General features: G+C 38.0%; 1 protein-coding gene across 4 annotated transcripts in view; it reads left to right on the forward strand.

Moving 5' to 3' along the window:
- Positions 1-20,577, forward strand: part of PHEX (phosphate regulating endopeptidase homolog X-linked) — a 174,904-nt gene that overhangs the window by 15,211 nt on the left and 139,116 nt on the right. For all 4 annotated transcript variants that reach the window (XM_016166119.2, XM_036227119.1, XM_016166120.2 and 1 more), the window contains one exon: positions 20,438-20,524. In XM_016166119.2, the coding sequence (XP_016021605.1) occupies positions 20,438-20,524 (87 nt within the window). The remainder of the gene's footprint in view (positions 1-20,437; positions 20,525-20,577) is intronic.

Genomic DNA, 20,577 nt, shown 5'->3' on the forward strand with positions numbered 1-20,577 from the left:
GAGTATCTATCTCTTTTAACTTGTCTAGATCTTTTCATGCTGAACTAACCTTATAATCTTGAAATGAACCATACCTATGAGTGGTTTATTATTTTAAGACATTGCTACTGGAGTAAGCTATTTGTTTTATACATTTGTGTCTATATTTATGATTCATGTTGGTCCATGGATTTTTGTGTGCTAGGTTTGTCAGATTCTGTTATCAAGATTGTGCTGCCTTTGTGAAACAATGGAAAGCTTCTCATATATTTTTATGCTCTGGGAAAGAAACAGTCAAATAAATTCCAAATTATTCTGTGACAAGCACTGTAAAGGCTGAATTCAAAAATTGATTTTACTTCAAGTGCTAATAAGGAGAGGGAAGTAGGGTCTCCCTTTAAATTAGTATCATCTTGTACCAGATGTATATATTTGAAATATAAAATATCTTAGTTTTTTAAACTTTTAAATTTTGAGCTAATTCACACTTACAGAAAAGTTGAAAGAGTAGCACAAGGAACTCCAATTTACCCTTTACCCAGATTACCTGATTGTTACCATTTTGCTGCATTTCCTTTACTATTCTCTCTATAGATATTATTTTATTCTCTATATCTGTACATTAATATATATAGATAGTGAGAAAATATGCTATCTATAAATGTATAGATATTCATATACAGATAGGTTTATAGATATATTTTTCTACACTCTGCAAGTATGTTGCAGGTGATTGTTCTTAAAGGATAGAAATAGAGCTTTTCAAATATCAGATGTACTAACAATCGTTTTCAAATACTGGATCTTTAAATTCTATCTGTTTCTTAATATAGTCTGTATCTATGTATCTACACATTTCTCATTCTATCTACCCATCCAGGTAATAAAGGTCATTTCTATACCAATTGTAAATGAATAACAAGAAGAAACATACTTCAAATCCTACCACCCAGCTATAACTTTTTAACTGAAAATTAATATACATTTTAGATACATTTAAAATTATATATATATTTCAGAGATCATATAATATGTTTTGTTTTTGTAGCCTCTTTACACTTGGCATGTTAACATCTTTTCATGTCAATACAAAGGAATGTATAGCATCATTTGCCATGGCAGCTTTGTATGGATACACTACAATTTATTTAATCAATTCCTATTTTACTATTTAGGTTGTTTACAGATATATTCCTCATTATAAGCCACTCAGAGCATGAGTTTAAAGCCACAGAGCTGGATTCAAGTCCTGGTTCCCTTTCATTTTGCCTCTGTGTCACTTCTGGCCAATTACTTATCTCAGCTACCTCAAGATTTTTTTATCTTTCAAATGAAAATAAGAATACCCAATTCATAGGGCTTGTGAGGATTAAAGGAGATGACCTATATAAATTACCCAGTCCAGTTTCTTTCATATAGCAGGCCCTCAATAAATATTTGTCCTTTGTGCTTTCATTTTATTTCAAAGATAGTTCTAAGGCTCGTGAAGTAATGTCTATCAAACCCTTAAGTTTTATTCTGTTCTTATTCTTTGTAAATATCATGTGGTTTCAAAAATATTGAATACTGTCTAGATATTTTTCCTCACTCTTGATACAAAGAGAACATCCAAAAATAAAACCCAATACTACCAATCAAAAGAATACCATTTTCTTATAACTGATAGAGAACACACAGATAGGGCTGTCCAATTTGTAAAATAAAATGGATTTGACAGACCCAGCTGATGAAAAATTGCCCTCTATTGAAGTCAGCAACCCGGCTTTATGAATTTTTTCTTTAAATGGCAATATAAGACTCAGATTTCTACTTGGAAAATAAAATTATTTCTTGTTCTCTTCAAGAAGCAGGATTTTTTAAAAAGGCAGAATGTAGTCATGTGTTTGAATGTCTAAAATTCCCTTCCTATAAAGCCTCCCAAATTTGTCTTCATGTGACCATGGAGATGACACAGTATGCATTGCTTGTGAACGAGCAGATGAAAATTTTGCAAATGAGCACTTATGAAACATGAGGCAATGAGTGAGATAGAACAGTTGTGTCAAACAGAAGACAGATGACTCAAGGTAGGGCCAGCTCATCTCTATTAGAGAATAGCAATTTTTGCCAATATTTTGTAAAGAAATGGAGTATATTATTATGTTCAAGCATAGACAGCACCAGAAAAACAATAAAACGAAGTAGGGTCTATGCATTAATGAGCAGAGAAAGATGATTGTGATTCATAGAGCAGTTATTTACTTATAAATACCTGCCGGCTGAGATTCAAATGGTTCTCATAAGTAAATAACCCTCCCATAATATTGTTTTTCCTATAAATAATCATAGCCAAGTCAACTTTTACAGATAAGAGAAAGCTGAAAACTTCAGCTCCCTTAAAGTTATTTATTTTGATAATTAGAAAGATCAGATTATTGAAGATATAGTTAATTGTTCTTTAAAACAAATGATGTCAGACTGGAAAAAAAAAACGGTTATGCAGTGGGGAAGTGCTAGGGAGAATCCAGCCATCGTGGTGGACTTTTTAGTCCTGTAAATCTCAGTGAATCTGCTGTATAAACTGGGCGCACCCACTCAGAGCAGATTCCTGTTTTTCTGACAATGCTGGCTCTTTATCATGTGGCCACACAGATTATGCATCCATCACCATCAGGGGTGCTACGTGAAGATTTGGACCTGCATCAAGGACTTTCAGAATGTGAAATGAAATAATTTTACTTGAAAAGTTTCATTGTTGTTCACATTTTTTTTTTCTAATTTTAATACATCATTTGAGTTGGAATGGGGGTCGGGGTGCATGGAGTGTGAGGAAAGGGAAAAAGTTGTCAAATTTAAAAAGTTTAGCAATTTCCTGTCAGGAGACATTCACTTCAAGTATAGAAATGAATTTCTTGAAGGCTGTGAAAAATGTTCATGTAGCTCTAAAGATATGTTTTTTTTTTTTTTTCTAAATAGCCGAAGGAAGTACAGAGGCCGGGAGAATGGCCACCATATGTAAAAGCTTGTGTTCTGGTAGTTTTCAGTCAGTATTTTATGTTTTCTTCTTGTGTGTTTTTTTCTGCCCCCAGTGCATCTCCCTGTCTTACTTTGTGACTCTTAACCTGATCCAAGTGTTTGATTTTAAGATCTGATCTTTTCCTCTGTGGCTTTAATGTAGCTCTTCTATCATAGCGGTTAATATTACAAATAAGTTGGGTATGCTTGATAAGGACCAGATCTATTCATTACGTTCATTCTGAGTTGTATGCCCTTTAATCTGGGGGAAACACATTCCCTTCAAATAGATGGAAATGCTGCACAGTATTACAACTGTGAACTGAAGGTTACTTAATGAGTATTTACTTTTTTTCCTGGCACTAATTGCCTTCAGTATCAAGTAACAAAAACCCAACTCAAAATAGCTTTAACGATATAGAAAATTTGCTGGCTCACATAACCAAAATGTTTAGTAATGTGGACTTCAGGTAAGGATTGATCCAGCAGCTGAACTGCGTCAGTAAAGCTCACATTTCTTTCTTTTAACTCTAACGTCTACTGTCTCATGCTTCTTTCTAAGTCTGTTTGGTCATAAGAATGTTGCCAGTAGCAACCAGAATTTACACATTCTCATTCACATCTAGCAAATGGTAAGATGCAGGAGGATACAGAAGTGCAGAGATTAATAGGGACCCCAACATTATCTATGTGGAAATTAAAAATCTGCACATCACAAAATGTTTTAATAGGTATTGTAATTAAGACTCTGTTGCTGCACAGTTCAGTATGGAAGCCACTAGCCACATGTAGATTTGAGCATGGCTACCTGGAATTGTGCTATGCTGAAAGTGTAAAATACACATCAAATTTCAAAGACTTTTTAAAAAAATATATAAATGTCTCATTTTATTTCACCAATTACATATCGAAATGATAGTATTTTAAGATTTTGGGTTAAATAAAATACATTATTAAATATAATCTCACTTTAAAAAACTTATTTAAATGCAGCTACAAGAAAATTAAAAATCAGATATGTGGCTCAGATAATATTTCAGTGAGACAGTTGTGCTCCAGAGCCTTGAACAGGCCATTAGAAAGGTGAGCTATCTGGAAATGAATTCAGATTTATTTCAGTGATAGAGAAGGATCAGAGAACACCTTCATTAAAAATAGTCCGCTACTCCCATTTCCAGTCCCTCTGTATCCTATTACCCTATTAATGTCCTTTGTGGCAGTTATAACTATCTGAAATTATCTCGTTTCTGCACTTGCTTACTTGTTCTCCCCTGTGTGCGGTCCCATCTCCTAATGGTAAGTTCCCTGAGCGCCAGAATCTTGTCCATTTGGGGCTTCACTGTGACCCATCACATAGTATAGCGCCTGGCACATAGTTTGTGTTTAGTAAATATTTGTTGAAGAAAGGAGAGAAAGATCGTGCTCTCCGAGAGTGACTGGGTGCAGTGGTGAGGTGGATGGCCAGCTCTTATTTCTCTCCCTCCTCCTGTGCCTGGCTTTCTGCAGCCTGTCTCAGAAAAGCCCTGAGCTGCTACCAGAGTTCGCCCCTGACAGGAGGGGAAGGGTAAGTGTTAGTTGTTCTCCATTTGTATTCCAGGCCTCAGGAAGGCAGGACAGGGGAATGGACAGTGTGACAGGCTGTGTGACAGGCCAGAGTCCTTCCTTCCCTGGGCTCTAAGATTCTTGTGTGGTGTGATCTTGTGGAAGCTACAAGGAAAATCAGAACTCACAGGATTGTGGTCAAGTTTGGGCTCTGACAAGTAGTCAGGACTCTGCCACTTATTGGCTATGTGACAGCAGGCAAACCACTTCCCTCTGAAGCTCAATTTTTTAAAAAAATTTATTATTAGTTTCAAGTATACAGTACATTGGTTAGACATTTATATAGTTTATGAAGTGATTCCCCTGATTACTCGTTCTGTCTTCTGGTTTTCCACCTAGCCATTACCTTACTGCTGACTGCATTCCCTCTGCCCTGCTCTCCATCCCCATGACCATCTATCAACTACTAATTTGTACTTCTTTATCCCTTCACCCCTTTCTCCCAACTCCCCAACCCCCAACCCCTCTCCCCTCTGGCTGTCACCAGATTGTCCTCTATATTCGTGAGTCTGTTTGATTAGTTTTTTTTTTTGGAACCTCAGTTTCTTATCTGGTGATACTGTTGGATGAATTCAGTGAGATGTGTTGAAAGTCTTCTGCACAGACTTAAATAAATGGCGTGCTTTATTATTGTTAATTTCATGAGGATTAACTTAACATTTTAAAAGCACTTGGCACATAATAGATGCTTAAGAAATGTTAGTTTCCTAGACAAATAAAAATTACGACTTCAATTGATAAGAAAACTTTAACAGCATTATTAAAGTAAAATATTATGATCTAGTTTTTTCTAAAAGTCTCATCATGTCTGTGACTAAGGCAGCTGATCCTGACAATGGCAAGCCTGGGATGAAAAGAATAGATTAGGATATTTGTGTGTATTCCTAACTTTTATTGCTAGAGCGTGGTTATGACCTCAAACCCTACAAGGTCTTGGTAATCTAATTGGTCAGATGACATAGTCATTGGGGAAGGAATTTTAAATCACTCCTACAGGAAAAGAAAGGAGAGAGGAATTGGGGAAAAAATTAAGAAAAAGTGTCATTTTAGATCCTCTCTAGATGCCATTAAAAAAATGACACCAATGTCCCTTTCTTCTCTTTTCTTTCCCTCATTCCTACGGGATCCTTACCCAGGCCCACAGCCCCTCAAGAGGGAACTTGTGTGGGAAAAAAATACACCTTTATTTTCATCAACCTCTGATGGAACTTTAGCATTTACCTTAATTATGAAAATAGGCAACAAACTCTGACATTAGCTGTGACCTTGATACCAATGCAAGTTGTTATTTTTCTATCTTACTACAGATATCTTGAAATATTATTTGTGTACATAACTAGCTCAAAATCAGTAGTGGCTAGACCAAGTGCTAAATCTTATTTAATGAGTTAATGAAATAGCACAAGTATTATGATGTCAAACAGTAAAACGACTGTTTTGATAACTGTGTTTCTGGATAACTGGTTTCCTTTGTAAACCCGTGTCTCTTATCTTATGCAGTTATAAACATTATTCTGAGAATGGTCCTTAGGTTTTAAGAGCCTACCCGGAGGATATATGGCACAAAAAAGATTAAAAACCCCTGCCTGTGCAAGGATCACTGGGGCAGGTCTGAAGAAGGTATAGTTTTATTTAATTTCTTTATTTCTTTATTAAGAAGGTATAGTTTTATTTAAAAGAAATTAAATAAAACTATACCTTCTTAATAAAGAGTGGACTGTTCAAAGATTTGGGTATAACACTTCTCAGCCTCCTTTTGCATGGTTAGTGTGTATAAACTATACCTTCTTAAATAAAGAAAGTAAATAAAACTATACCTTCTTCAGACTTGCGATGCATCTTAATTCAGGTGTTTCAAGTGGAGTTGGCTATTACATGGTCCCATAGGTCCACTCATACCCAAATCTTTGAACAGTCCACTCTCTGGGATCCCTGTACAATGGGCACATTACTGACAGTTAATTACATTTATTAGGATATTTGATGGAGCCAGAGATTTGTGTTTGGATATTTGTGCCATGCCAAGCCTTGAACTGACGAAGTGCAGGTTTTATGGGATTACTTATGCCACAGAATTAATATATTTATAGATGGAATTACCGAGGGTTGTCACATGCCTATTATGAAAACAGTTAAAAGTCAATGCCCAAGTAGAGATGATACAGCTTTTGCTGTGGTGTAATTAAAAATATTTACAAACAGAGCAAATGGTTGAAAATAGTAATATACCAAGTAGAGTTTTTATTCATAAGTACATGTTATGCAGTATATGGAATAGCTCATTCATCACCTGATCTTAAAGACAGGGACCCTTGGTTGAACTTGAAAGGGTAGGGGCAAGAGGGGGATTATAAATCCGGAGGTGTTGTGAGTGAAGTTCCGAGGAGAAGACCAAATCACTATAACTTGACTTTATTGGAAGGAAGGAATGAGCAGGGCTGCTGGTGAGAGATGACGGGAGTGAGATGGGCAGATGAAGGAAGTCAACATCCATTTGTCAGATTTTTGACTTATAGCAGGTTTCTAAGAAGTAGAGCGACAGCCTGGAAATGCTATGCATGAGAATGTTGACTGAAAAGGAATGGAAAAGCAGATGAGGAGCAGGCGTTTTTGTAGTGTAAATACTGCAACATGTTATGAAAGGTTTCCTGCTAGTTAGCTTGAATGTTGTAGGAAAAAACATTTTTATTTTAGAAGATGGTCAACTAAATTTAGGTTCTTTTAACTAAATATAAGTTCTTTGACATGACTAATGACACAGGATATGTGCATCCTAAGAAAGACATATACACCTACAATGACACTTCTCAGCCTCCTTTTGCCTGGTTAGTGTGTATAAGCGTGTTTTACTTTGCAGTTGTTTAGAAGGGTTGCATATGTATTGTTTTCAAATTGATTTTTCAATTACAGTTGACATATATTATATTAGTTACAGGTATATAACACAACAATTAGACATTTATATACCTTACAAGGTAATCACCTGGCCGAGTCTACAAGGGTTACATAATTTTGAAAAGCTTCTTCTTGAAAGAGGAGGAAGATTGTTTGGAAAGGGAAGAAAAATCCTAGGTTGCCTTAGAACACTTCAGAGGCAAACCCACATGAGCTTTGGTGGTAACTATTGCTGAAGCTCTTCCAAGTCCCCACGTGTCCCTGCTGTTGGTTGCCAGAAGCCAGAATAATAGTGGAGTTGAGAATATGGGACTTTTGCAGGAACTTCCAAGGGTCATCCAGATTTAATAGGAGAAACAAATGACTCAGATTTCCTGGGCCTTGAGATCTGTGTCTTAGAGAAATGGGTCAGTCACTTACCTTTACTATACTCCTGCTTGGTCAGTGGCAAACTTGGGCACTTAGAAAAATTAAAGTTGGTCGCACACAAAGATGCGTGGCCAAACTGAGTTGAAAATTTTATCCTTGCTTTTCCAACTCCTTGATGAGATAATTTCATCTGCACTCTCACCCTCAATTCTGAGCACTTTTCAACTTCAACTTGAAGGTGTACATGGGGTCAAGCATATTTACAATGTGGCAAAATCTCCATTACTCTCCTGATTTCCTACTCATTGCTGTGAAATCAGGTTTTAGCAGATTCCCCCCCCCCAAAAAAAAAATTCATAAGAGAACAAAAAATTCACAAGAGAAGGGTCTAAGGGGCCAAGCACTTCATGGAGGTGACCTTATTTAATAATACCCTTAGATACCGTTTGTTGAACTTTCTAATATGAACTCCCAACAAGCTTATAAATTGTAAGATTAATCTGCATTTTACAAATGAGGAAATAAAGGCACTGAGCAGTACAAGGTCACACAGCTAATAGATAATGGAGCTGGGATTAGAATTCATGGGGTTTGACCTTTAGTGCTTGGTAACAACCCTGGAAACTAGGAAGGAGGTGTTATCCCATTTTATAGTTGTGAAAGCTGAGGTCTAAAGAGGTTAAGTCACTCACTCATTCACAAAGCTAGTGATCTATAAAGGCATCTTCTGGAGCAGTATTGTCCAATAGAAATGTAATGTGAATCACAAATACAAGTCACATGTAATTTTACATATTTCTAATAGCCACATTAAAAAAGTTAAAACAGGTGAAATTATATATTTTATCTAAGCCAACATCTTCAAAATATTATCATCTTACATACTCAATATAAAAAAACTTATACACAAGACATTGTACATTCTTTTATTCCTACTGAGTCTTTGAAATCCAGTATGCATCTTAGACTTGCAACACATCTCCATGTGGACCACAACATTTCAGGCACTCGATAGCCCCATGTGACTACAAGCTTTAGTATCAGACAGGGCAGTTCTAGAGTAGTGCTTTTTAACCGTGGATGCATATTAGGATCACTGGAGAGCTTCAAAAACACAGATGCCTGGGTCCCATCTTCAGAGGTTATGACATAATTGTTCTGGGCTTCTGGATTTTTAATAACCACCTCCCCCAGACAATTCCAATATGTAGCCACATTTGAGAACCTGTTCAAGGGTGATACCCAAACTAACCAAGAGAACTGTAGCCACTGTTGATTGGAGAAGGTTCTGTGAGTTTTCTGGAATGAGAATCATTCAAAATAACCACTCTGGCAATCTGCTTTTCTAGTTGACATTAAAGAATGCCAGGCAATGCCTTAGCTAATAATTTATTTCTCTCAATTTACATTTGCCAACATTTTGGCCAAGATCCAGAATAACGTAATAAAAGAAAAGATCCCCTCTCCTTTGATCTACAAACCAGTCTGGAAATGCACCAGTACAAGTAAATTAAGACATAAAATTCTATTGTTTTAATTGAGGTCAAAGGTGTTGATGTCAGTCTGGAATCTTTGCGCTGTGGAGAAGAGGAAGTTGGGGTTTGAAAGCTGCAGGTCATTGCCAGAAAGAAACATGTCTAGTGGGGAATGCGTGGGAAGTGCTGGGTGAGGACAGGAGGCAATTGTGGCTCCAGCTGAGGTCTGAAGGCTGCACAGCCCACGATGTGGCAGGACGCCCACGAAGCTGCCCTCCCCGGAGGCCTCACACTGCCTTCCCACTTGGCCAAACTTGTGTTTCTGCCCCTGAGACCTAGATGTGAAACCCAACATTGAGGAATTTAAACATCTCATCTCACCCGGAGGTTCCGTTGTCCTTAAAATGCTTTTGGAGCCATTTGGAATAATTTTTGTATTACTTTCTTTTATTTCAGTCCAAACACAGCTTTATTTCCCAGAATGAAATATACTAGGTCTTCTGTAGTGGTAACACTATAGTTGTATGCAGTTTTGTTGGTTATATTTATTTGACTTAAAATTAAGCCAGAGAACACATAAACATTGCTGCCTCTTCATAGCCTTAACTAAGTTAATACCATATTTCATTGAATCGAAAATACTGTCAACTATAAGATTTCACGTATGCTAAGAAAGACTAAGGTATTATACAAAATGCTTGCTTATCACTTGGGATTTTTATTTTCAATGAAAGCATTCTTTTAGACTTATACATAATTTTATTATATATTACTTTTGCATTCATTAAAAAGGAAAGTACAAGCAAAAGAGATTGGTTAAGGTATTTCTAAAGCTTCTTCATAGTCTTTTTGATTTCAAATCCTCAGTGCTTTTGTTTTCTCACAAGATATTGTCCTCTTTCCATCAACAACAGCAATGATTCAACATTTCTTTAAAAAGTGCTCCCCAATTGTTTCAGGGATTTTTTCTCCAAGACTGCCTTTTTGGAAATGCAGTAAATTTTCATTTCATTGTCAAATTATAGTGAAATCTTTCGAAGACATTTTAAGTGACAATTTACTAGCCATGCAACAAATTCATTTGAAGTGCTAAATCAAATTCACGCATGGGCAGGCGATGGAAACTACCTCATGACTGCCTGGCTGACAGTTTTAAGCTGGATTCCAATTTCAGAGATGTTAAGATGTGAACAAAAATGTGCTTCTTAGAATTGATGAAATATGGTATGTCATTGTATTTCTGATAATCCAGGCTCCCCAACCGCTTGTCACATCCACCTTGTTTATGTGCTTTAAACAATTTCAGTAAGATTTGTGTGATGTTCCCTCAGCATCCCTCGGCTTTAGGTAGTGCGTATGAGCAACACCCCCACTTTCTTCTTCCACTCCAGTTTTCAGCTACAAAGCTGTACTCTTATACTGTTCTTTAATGTTCTTTAATATACGAACCTTTAATGTGCACGTGAATTACCTGGGGATCTGGTTAAAATGCAGATTCTGATTCAGTAGGTCTGAGAAGGGACCCGAGAGCCTGCATGTCTGGCACATTCTCAGGTGTTGCTCGCAATACTTACTGTCCTGGGGACCACACACTGAGTAGCCAGGCTTCATTACATCTCAGGGTGCGGTATGTCACTGAAGAGGTTCAGCGTCCTGTCAGAGTGCATGTGGTTTAGTTTTTCCTCTATTCGTGTTATCATTTTGTATTGTAAATACAATTCGATATTGTGTATTGTAAACATCATTGTATTGGGTAAATACAAAGATTTCTTAGGATAAAAAGAAAATAAGAATATGGTAAGTCTTGTCTTATGGTACGGGGATATTTCTTCCCCTTAATTTGTTTTCTGAGAATTTTTTTCCTTTTGTCTTCCCTTGCCTTCCTCCTCAAAAAACTTGGGTGACTTGAATTTATTAGGAAATCTGCATGTAACTGCAGATTAATAACCTACCCATTAATACCACATTAGTTCATTGTGATTAATAGCATCTATGTGAATGCTTAATGAATTAGTAATGAAGGACTATTTGCTTTAAAGTGTCAAGAGAACATTCTATGTAAAAACGCATTACCCATAATAGAAAAATTAATTGTACGCTGGTTGGATAATAACTTGTCGTACACAGGATATATCACTGGTGTTGATATTGTCATTGGTGTTGATATTGGCACAGTGAGGAATACTTTTTAAAACGTGCATGGACCTTTTAATGTATAAAATGAGAAGGGAATTTTATTTTCGTCAACAGTTAAGATATATGTGGGAGCTTTTATTTATAGGAGAAACACACAGACACGCACACAATGTGCTTATTAGTATACTCACATGTTTGCCTGTGTTACTAACCAGAGACTTCCTACAAGTGGCCGTTTAGATTCAGTTCTAAATTGAATTGCTTCTACTACCTGCTGTCTATTCTGAATTCACAAATTCACCTCTCCAAGGCCCAAATGTTTTTGTTACTAATTTTATCCCTTTGGCGAATCATTTGTTTTCTCTGTGGTTCCTCACTCTAATTCTGTGATGTTGGCCATCGTTGTTTATTTCTGTCTTTGCCCTACATCCGAGGAAGCGAAGGTCAAGGAAATTATGTGACTTGCCCAAACCAATCCAGCCATATAATTTGTACCCCACAGATTATGGGTCTAACATTTCAAATGTCTCCTGTTTTAACCCAGGCAGAAAGAGCTACATGAACAGAGAGGCTCTGTCCAGCTGGTGCCTTTGAGGGAACCCAAGAAGCCCAGTGTTATGGGAGCTCAGAGTTGGAAGGGAGAAGGGATGAAAGACAAAACTGAAGAGAAGGGAGAGGCCAGCGCACATAGGCCTTGTAGGTCATGTAAAGATTTTAGCCTCTGTCCTTGGGCACTGGGAAGCCTTTTGTAAATATCATGTCGAGGAGCTTGATGAGCGATGCGTCTTGCCAGAGCACATTGGCTGCATGTGGGGAATGGCTCAGAGGAGGGACTTGATGTATGGAGACCAGTTCAGAAGGCCCCATGATGCTGTTCTGTTTTCTGGCTTGGCATCCAGATGAAGGTAGAGTCTGTCTTCCTTCTTACAGAAAACCCCAAGCAGTATTGGCTATCCTTTTCTCTCTTTTCTCCTCAGTTCAATGGCAAAGGTCATTGTCTCTTCTCTGTAGCACCTGGTTTCTTTGAACTTAGACTCTTTGCCAGTTACCTCCAGTCACCTGGCAGAATCTGCTAGGGAAGCTGCAGCAACCAGTGGGTGTAGAAGTTAGTTATCTCTTGGCTCACTGGCCTTTTAGCCCCTTTGTGTTCTCCACTTTTGTCAAAGTTTCTATTGCTTCCCCTCTTTTGGAGGAGGGGATACTGGATAGAGAAGGAAAGGGAGCCCAGCTCCTAATGCTTCACTTGTCAGAAACCCAATTACAGAGGGACAGCCTCCTTCGACCACACACTGAGGTTTGAATAGCCAAGAATAGAACTGCTGCTGCTCTCACCTCCTCATGGAAGGTGGGAGTGAAAACAGGGGTTAGTTGGGAAGTGGCTTCTTAAACCTATGTTTATAGTGTTTTGATGCCGCTGTCACAGTTGAGGGGAGGAATCGTGAAGTCTGGAGCTCAGATTTTTTAAGGTTTCAGGGATACAGTATTTATCCCACTCTTCCTCCCCATAGGGTGTGGTATAAGCTGGAGTTGAAAATAGCTGCCCTATGTTGTCGTCGTTGTTGTTGTTTTCGCTTTGAGAATCTTCCTGGCATAGAGCTAATTATGTTTTTCTCTCGAGCCAGTGAATTGACCCTCATCTTAAAACCCTATTGAATTTTATCTTTAAGGAAGGAACTTTTTTATATCCCACATACAACTGAAATCATATGGTTCTTGACCTTTTCTTTCTGACTTACTTCACTTAGCATGATGCTCTCAACATCCATCCATGTTGTCACAAATGTCAATATTTCATTGTTTTTGAAAGCAAAAAATGAACCAAACCAACCAGTTAAACTCACTGACACAGACAACAAACAGTATGGTGGTTACTAGAGGGGTAGGGGGTGGAGGGAAGATGAAGAGGGTAAAGGGGGTCAAGTATATGTTGACAGAAGGAGACTAGACTTTAGGGGGTAAGCACACAATGTGATATACCGAAGACAGGTCATAGAATTGCACACCTGAAACTTATACAATATTAACCGGTGCTACCCCAATACATTTAATTTTCAAAAAAGGAATTTTTTAAAGTTGGGTTCGGCAGAACTGAGGAACTAACTTAGACCTAAATGGGCTAATGCAAGGAGAGTGTTTCCCGAATAAAACAAAAGTTGTGATCTCCTTGAAGAATGTCGACATTGAACTGAAATGGAGCTGCACAATGAGGAAACCAGCAAAGAAAGGACACAAGCTCTTTATTTGACCTTGAGTGGGGAGGTGAATGCTGGAAGAGGGAATCAGGGCTTGTGAAGTATTCTGGGATCACAAGCATGATGAAGGACAGGTGATCATTGTCAACTATACCTCAATAAAGTAGGGAAAAAAGGAGAGCTGGTGAGTGCTGTTGGTTTAAAGTGGTGGTTCTCAAAGTGTCTCTCCTGGACCTGCAGTATCAGCATTACCTGGGATTTCTTTTGTAATACAGATTCCTGGGCCCCACCTAGGTCTACTGTTTCAGACACTCTGGCAGAAATGCCCAAAAATCTCTATATAACAAGCCCTTCTGATGGTACTGATGCTGCAAGCTCAAGTTTAGAACCCATTGGTTTAGACTTGGACATAATGTGAAATCCAACCTTGGGGACCAGCTGCCTTTGTTCTGACTGACTTCACCGGGCCTCCCACCTCTAGTTAGGAGCCTCAGGGTTGTGTGTGCTTGTCACAAATAGTGTGACAGGGCAAAGGGAGTAGAAGACTAGGTACAGACTCACTCCACCACCGCAAAAAACAGGTTTCAATGTAACTAGGGAAGGCCTTTCTTCCAGTTAGGATTGAGAGATCTGTGAAGAAAATCCCTGAGAGCATTGCTGCCTCCGGTTTGCCACTTGGGGGTCTAGTTCTTGCACAGGAAAAGAACTTGCGGAATTTTACTGGGTACCTGCTAGTGGAATGAACAGGAATCAGGGATCTGGGTCCAAACCCAAGCTCTAACATTTACTAGCTGAGTTTCCTTGGATAAGTTCTTATGGGGTTCTTACCTGTACCATGGGGTTAATGACACATGCCTCTTAGGGTTGGTGGGGGATTAACTGAGGTCATGTACAATACACCTGACTCAGAGTAGGTACTTAATAAATGAATGCTGTCACCAATGGGTCCTTGAATGTCTCAGGACTGCTCAAGAAGGACCATGCAGGGGATATATAGCTATACATGGCCTTTTACTTATAATGATAAGACGGTAGAAATAGGAGGCAGAAAAAATATAATTAGGGTTTTTACTATAGGAAAAAAAACTGAAGGTGGATTTTAATGACTTTAAGTTTTGCACAGGCCTTACATTGAATTACCTACTAAGATAGAGTTTATCTCAATAGGAGAGCTATTTTTGAGTTAAAACATCATATTGGCAGATTCATTGTAATACTGTGTTATCTAAGAGTAATGTTAAAATTTAATTTAAATTATTTTGAAGTGTAACCCTGATAAGTATAATCCTTATAAATTCTCTCATAAGTGAACATAATAAAAAAATAAGCTTCTATTAGGCTTCTGTAGTGTCTAGCAGGTTTATAAAATTGATTTCATATGGGCAAAGAGGTCTTTTGTGTTAAAAGGGGGGTATTTTTATGTTATTTGGTAACCCATGATTTAGATTGATACGAGTTAGAGGTTTTTGATTCCCCTAAAATAATCTCTGCCCCTTTTTCTTAAGCTGTTGCCAACCAACAATTATCATTTATAAGACGATCATAAAAAATGAACAGAGAAAAGAATTCTGACAGTTTCTCTCCCTATACTTAGGTGGGAGTTTTCCAGAAGAATGAGAAATATCAGCTCTTATTGTCTTTTCAGTATGTCAAACAGACTCAGTTAATCTCATGCTTGACCGGCTATGGGGCCGAGGAACTGCAGAGTCGAGTGTCACACAATTCATGTGAAAACATGAGGGTTATGGGATCCACAGACCATGACTTAGTTAACTTGAATTTTATTTTTTTTAATGAGAATAACAATGGGCTTTGCAAGCTGATTTAGAGTCTCCAGGTTTAACTGCATATGAGTTTAATACCGATGCAGTATGAGTTAGGAAAATGAAATTTCTCAGTACGGTAAATAAACTGAGGAGCATGGAAACCAAATTGAAGTCTGTAGCCTGGAAAATCAACAAGGACTAAAAATAGTAAGATTAGAGGCGACATTCAACCATGGACAATCTGAAGGTGGTTTTTAAGTATCACCAAAGGAGAGACCAGACCATGACATGATAGGTTTTAAAACATATATATGTCTAGAGAACATTCTGTTTATTATGTAGATGTGGAAAGGCACACCTTTCCTTAAATGTAGATTTGGTTTTCCAGAGTCATTATTTTATGTGTTCTTTTCTCATTAGAATTAAGAGGACACCCCGCCCATGATTTCTAAGGGAGAAATGTTGGCATGATGTACATGAAATTGAGAATTCACCTTGATGACATTTGACTTGCAAGTTTTAGATTGTGATTACTGTTTCCATTAAGCAAATCGGGCAAACAGCTCCACCATTCATTGTCTCTTAGCAAGTAGCCAGAGGATCCCCTTTAGAACTGGCACATAGAAGGAGTGAAGGCTGGAAGAAAGAAAACAGGGGAGTATGTTTTGAAAGAATTCCTGTGCTCTTGAGCCATCTCGTTCAAATAGCATCAGCTCAACATTAAGGTTCTTGGTAGGTGTTTGCTCACAGGCCTAAAACGTTTTGCATGTGGAGTTTTTGAAAATAGTGTTAGCTTGGAAGGTCCTAAATATTGCAGGAACTTCAAATGACTGGCCTGACCTGTACATGATGGTTGTGAGCTCTTGACTTACCAGGGGACTGCCAAGTCCGCAGGAGTCTCATTCTTCCTTAGGAATTTCCTCTTTGTATTCTGGAGCTAATAAAGACCCTGTTTGGGCAGGAGAAGTGAATCAAGTGAGTAGAACTGATAGTCCTTTCTGGCTTCTGCGTTTAAGGAAGTCAAATGCAAACTACAACCCCTCCTCAGCCTAGCAGAGAGATAGAAGTGAGACCAGTTGCAAAGTGAAACTTAGGGATCTTAAAAACCAGTGTTTATGAAAACAGATGAAGTTTTGAATTTTACTGTATGATGTAGGGACTGGAATATGAGAAAAAGAGATTAAAATTGTTAGCATAATCTGGACATTGCTGATTCAAAAAAGAAATAAGTCAGTCTAACTTCTTACAGTTCTTTTTCAGTTGGATGAAAAACTCTCAGATTTTCTTTTGTCAGGAATTCAGCTCAGCAAACTGAGCATGAACCATACCAAGCACTAGGGCCTAGGAGTTCAAAGATGTCTGCCTTAAAGGGTACTCAATCTAGTGGAGAATAGCCATTGTTTATGCCAAATATTATACCGAAAGTATTTTTTGCAATAATATTTGCGGCCCAGTGACCAAAAATATCTTCTTTATTAAAATTCTCACATGATTCATCAACCATGAGACCAGGTTTTTTGTTACAAAGGCATGACTGTCCACACTGTGAGCAAAAACAAATTCTACAGGGAATGCAGATCTAACTGTGAAACAGTAAGGATTCTAGGGGAAAAACATAAGAGAATATCTTCACGACCTCAGGGCAGGCAAAGATTTCTTAAATAGGACACAAAATATACCAACCATGGTTGGGGAAAAATAAGCAAATTGGGCTACATTAAAATAAAGAATTTTGGTTTATCACATGATACTATTAAGAAAATGAAGTCTATGGAATGGGAGAAGATTTTGCGATAAATATTCAACATAGGACTATATGTGAAATATATAAAGAACTACAAATCAATAAAAAATAGACTATCCAATAGAAATATGGGAAATAGACTTGATTGAGCACTTCACAGAAGAGGATGTTGATTGTCTTGATTGGAGGTAGTGACTGGAAGGGAGCATAAGGGGCTTCTGGAATTCTGGTCATAATGTTGGTTACGTGATTGTGTTTACATTGTGAAAATCCTTCAAATTAAGATCGGTGTACATTTCTGTATGTAGTAATGTCATTGAAAAAGTTTACATAAAAAAGGAAAATGCCTTGGCCAGGGTGAAGAGTGTGAGGAAACTATTCTCAGATGTGGATGCTGATTGCAAAATATCCCTGCTCATGGAACACTGCCTCTGCTATGGAAGCAGAGGAAGGGTTGAGAGAATGGGGCTTTGTGTAGTGGCTAGGGCAGGTCCATTTTGTGAAATAGCCCTACACTCTGTTAGCTAAGGCCTTTGGCTACCAACATCCTGAGAAGGGAGGAGGAAGAACATTTATGGAGGAAGCACTAGAAACAAGCTTGATTACTTTACAATTTGGGGTATGGCTGACTCAACCTGTAATCCTGTTTAAGCCACCACTGACTGGTCACTTATGCGTCTGGTCATTGAGATAGAGACTTTCTGTGCATCAAAACGTTTGATCCTTACCACAACTCTGGGACGTAAACACTGTTGTTATCTAAATGTACAGATGAAGAAACCGAGACTTGAAGAGATTAAAAACTTGAGCTCAAGTTCTAGCCAGAAAGTATCAGCAACCTTCAACTGGAACCCATGTCTGTTTGATTTCAAAGCTCACCCCTTTACATGTCTATTATGTTGCCTTTAAAAAATTGTAATTGGGCATAATGAGAAGAAAAAATACATAATATATATCACATTCGAATTTGATGATCAGAAGCACTTTGAAATTAATTTTAAAGTCTGAGGTTTGTTACACTATAGGTTTTTATGAACTGGAGTTTTCTCTCTGTTTAACATGGTTAGGAATGCCTGGATGTGGGGGAAGGGGTTGGATAGAGAAATCTTCCAAGAAACAACAGATTGTGATGGGAATGCCCTTGTATGGGTGACTCATGAGCCCTTCTCTGTGCTTTAGGGACATTTAATAACCTGAATAATTGTCTCCTTTGATAGCCAGGCTTTGTGTAATGCTCATTAATGACTCTCTAGGTTAGGTTTTATTCCTCCTAACACTAATTCAAATACAGAGATACACAAAACGGATGCTACCAGCTGATTGTCACATCGCTGTCTGCATATCAATGCTCTCCTGCTTACTTGGGTATGAAGAGAAGGAGAGAAGGGAGAGGGTATGATCGGTTTTGCTGAATTTGTTTTAAAAGCCAAATTCTGGTACAGAAACCAGAGTTTTGACATGTACAAGTTACTGGTATTTGTGCATGGTTAGCATTTTGGGATTACCCTATTTTGCATACACATGTCATCTTTTTTCCTTCTTGTGATACAGAATGCCTTGGTGTGCACTCAAGTACATATTTAATATTTTGAGTTATTTTTTTTCCTGTGGCTTGTTTTTGGTCTTCAGGGTCTTCATATTTGCAGCCTGTGAAGTATTTATTTATAGCACTGGAATAACATCACATTCCTAAATGAAATTTGGATTATTTACTTCTGAATATGTCTCCCAAACAATCTAATGACTGTGGAAGCAATATGGCAGAAAGGCACATGATCTAATTTGAACACAAATATACGTGGGTATGGTTTAAGACAAGGGTGCCCAACTCCTGGGCCTCAGACCAGTACTGGTCCATACTGGGCTACCTGGCAGGAGATGAGCGGCAGGTGAGAAAGCAAAACTTCATCTGTGTTTGCAGCCGCTCCCCAGCGCTAGCATCACCGCCTCAGCTCTACCTCAGATCATCAGGCGTTAGATTCTCATAGGAGCACCAGTCCCTGGTGCCAGAAAGGTTGGGGACTGCTGGTTTAAGCGCTTTCTGTTTATTAAAAATATCTTCTTTATTCTTGGGGCTAGTTATTCTGTTTTTATTGCTGTGTAATACACAAGAAAGAAGCAGTATACAAGTTGAAATCTCTCTAGTTATGTGGACTTGTTTGACATACAGGTGCTTATAAAAAGCTGGACAAGAACTCTGGATTGTATTTTTTTTTTCAAATGTAGAACTTCTGGTTTAAAAGTAGATTACTCTTCAGGAAATATGAAATTATTAATTTGATTAGCATTGTACATTATGTCTTGAGGCTATTCAGAGTCCTGTAGGAGCATCTGCCGTACCATCATTTGAAGGCTACCAGGTTGTTTCAGAAATAACTCCCAAGTGCCTTGACAATGGCAGTTTGACATAACTCGATGTAGACGGTACCACAGTGCTGCATGGGGTTCTTCATTTTGGCTTCATGTTGCTAAATTGATACTCCCAAGTACATACAAGGTGGTCTTTTATAGGGATGGTAGTTTTTATTGAATCCTGGCTTTCCTTTTTCCTTATTTAACAAAACAGTGACCACTGTCATTTTCAACCTTCAAACAATAGCATCAGTGATTTTATAAATAGAAAATCATTTTCCAGGTGAGCTTATGTCTATGCTGGCAACCATTTTATACACATGGCCTCATTTAAATGGCCATGACTTCGAATGTGTAAGTGGGCAAGGTTTCAGGCAATTCGGGTAGGCTTTCCAATCTTGCCTCTCCATTTCCTGTCTAAACAACTTTTTCCATGTCCACAGCATGTTTATACAACATTGAATAAAACTTCTAATGGGAAATTTCCAGGTGACCTCCCTCAGGCTGGGCTGTGAAGAAATCTTAAGAAACTCGACCCTGATGAAATTGCCTCCGTTGAGAATATTACTCGGTGCAGAAACAAGGAACAGAATTCGGTTATTTTTGGTTTTTAAATAAATGAATTCTGTTTCTTTTGTGTAGGTGGCAGAAAACATTAACCCCTGCAGAAGGTCCAGTCTCAGTTGGAAATTGAACTTTTGGTTTTTTTGCATTAGGAGAACTGTGGAGAAACGAACGTTAAATTGTTTTTATTTGAACCTCAAGCAACTTGAATCTGTTATGCTGTCTTACAATATCTTTTATAGATGTTTCTTTTCCAGGTTGCCTCTCTTTACATTTAATTTCCTAGAGGCTGGGACTGTGATTATCAAATGACCTTCAACTCAGTACCATGTGGGTGGATACTAATGAATCCTTTTTTAACCTTCCTAGCACTTTTGGAGAAATCGGTCAGTAGACGGCGGGACACCGATGCCATACAGAAAGCCAAAATCCTTTATTCATCTTGCATGAATGAGAGTGAGTAATAAAGAAAATATTTACCACCCTTATTCTTCAGAGTTCTTTTAACG

Source organism: Rousettus aegyptiacus, unplaced genomic scaffold, assembly GCF_014176215.1.
Source record: "Rousettus aegyptiacus isolate mRouAeg1 unplaced genomic scaffold, mRouAeg1.p scaffold_m13_p_9, whole genome shotgun sequence".
NCBI classification, from domain to species: domain Eukaryota; kingdom Metazoa; phylum Chordata; class Mammalia; order Chiroptera; family Pteropodidae; genus Rousettus; species Rousettus aegyptiacus.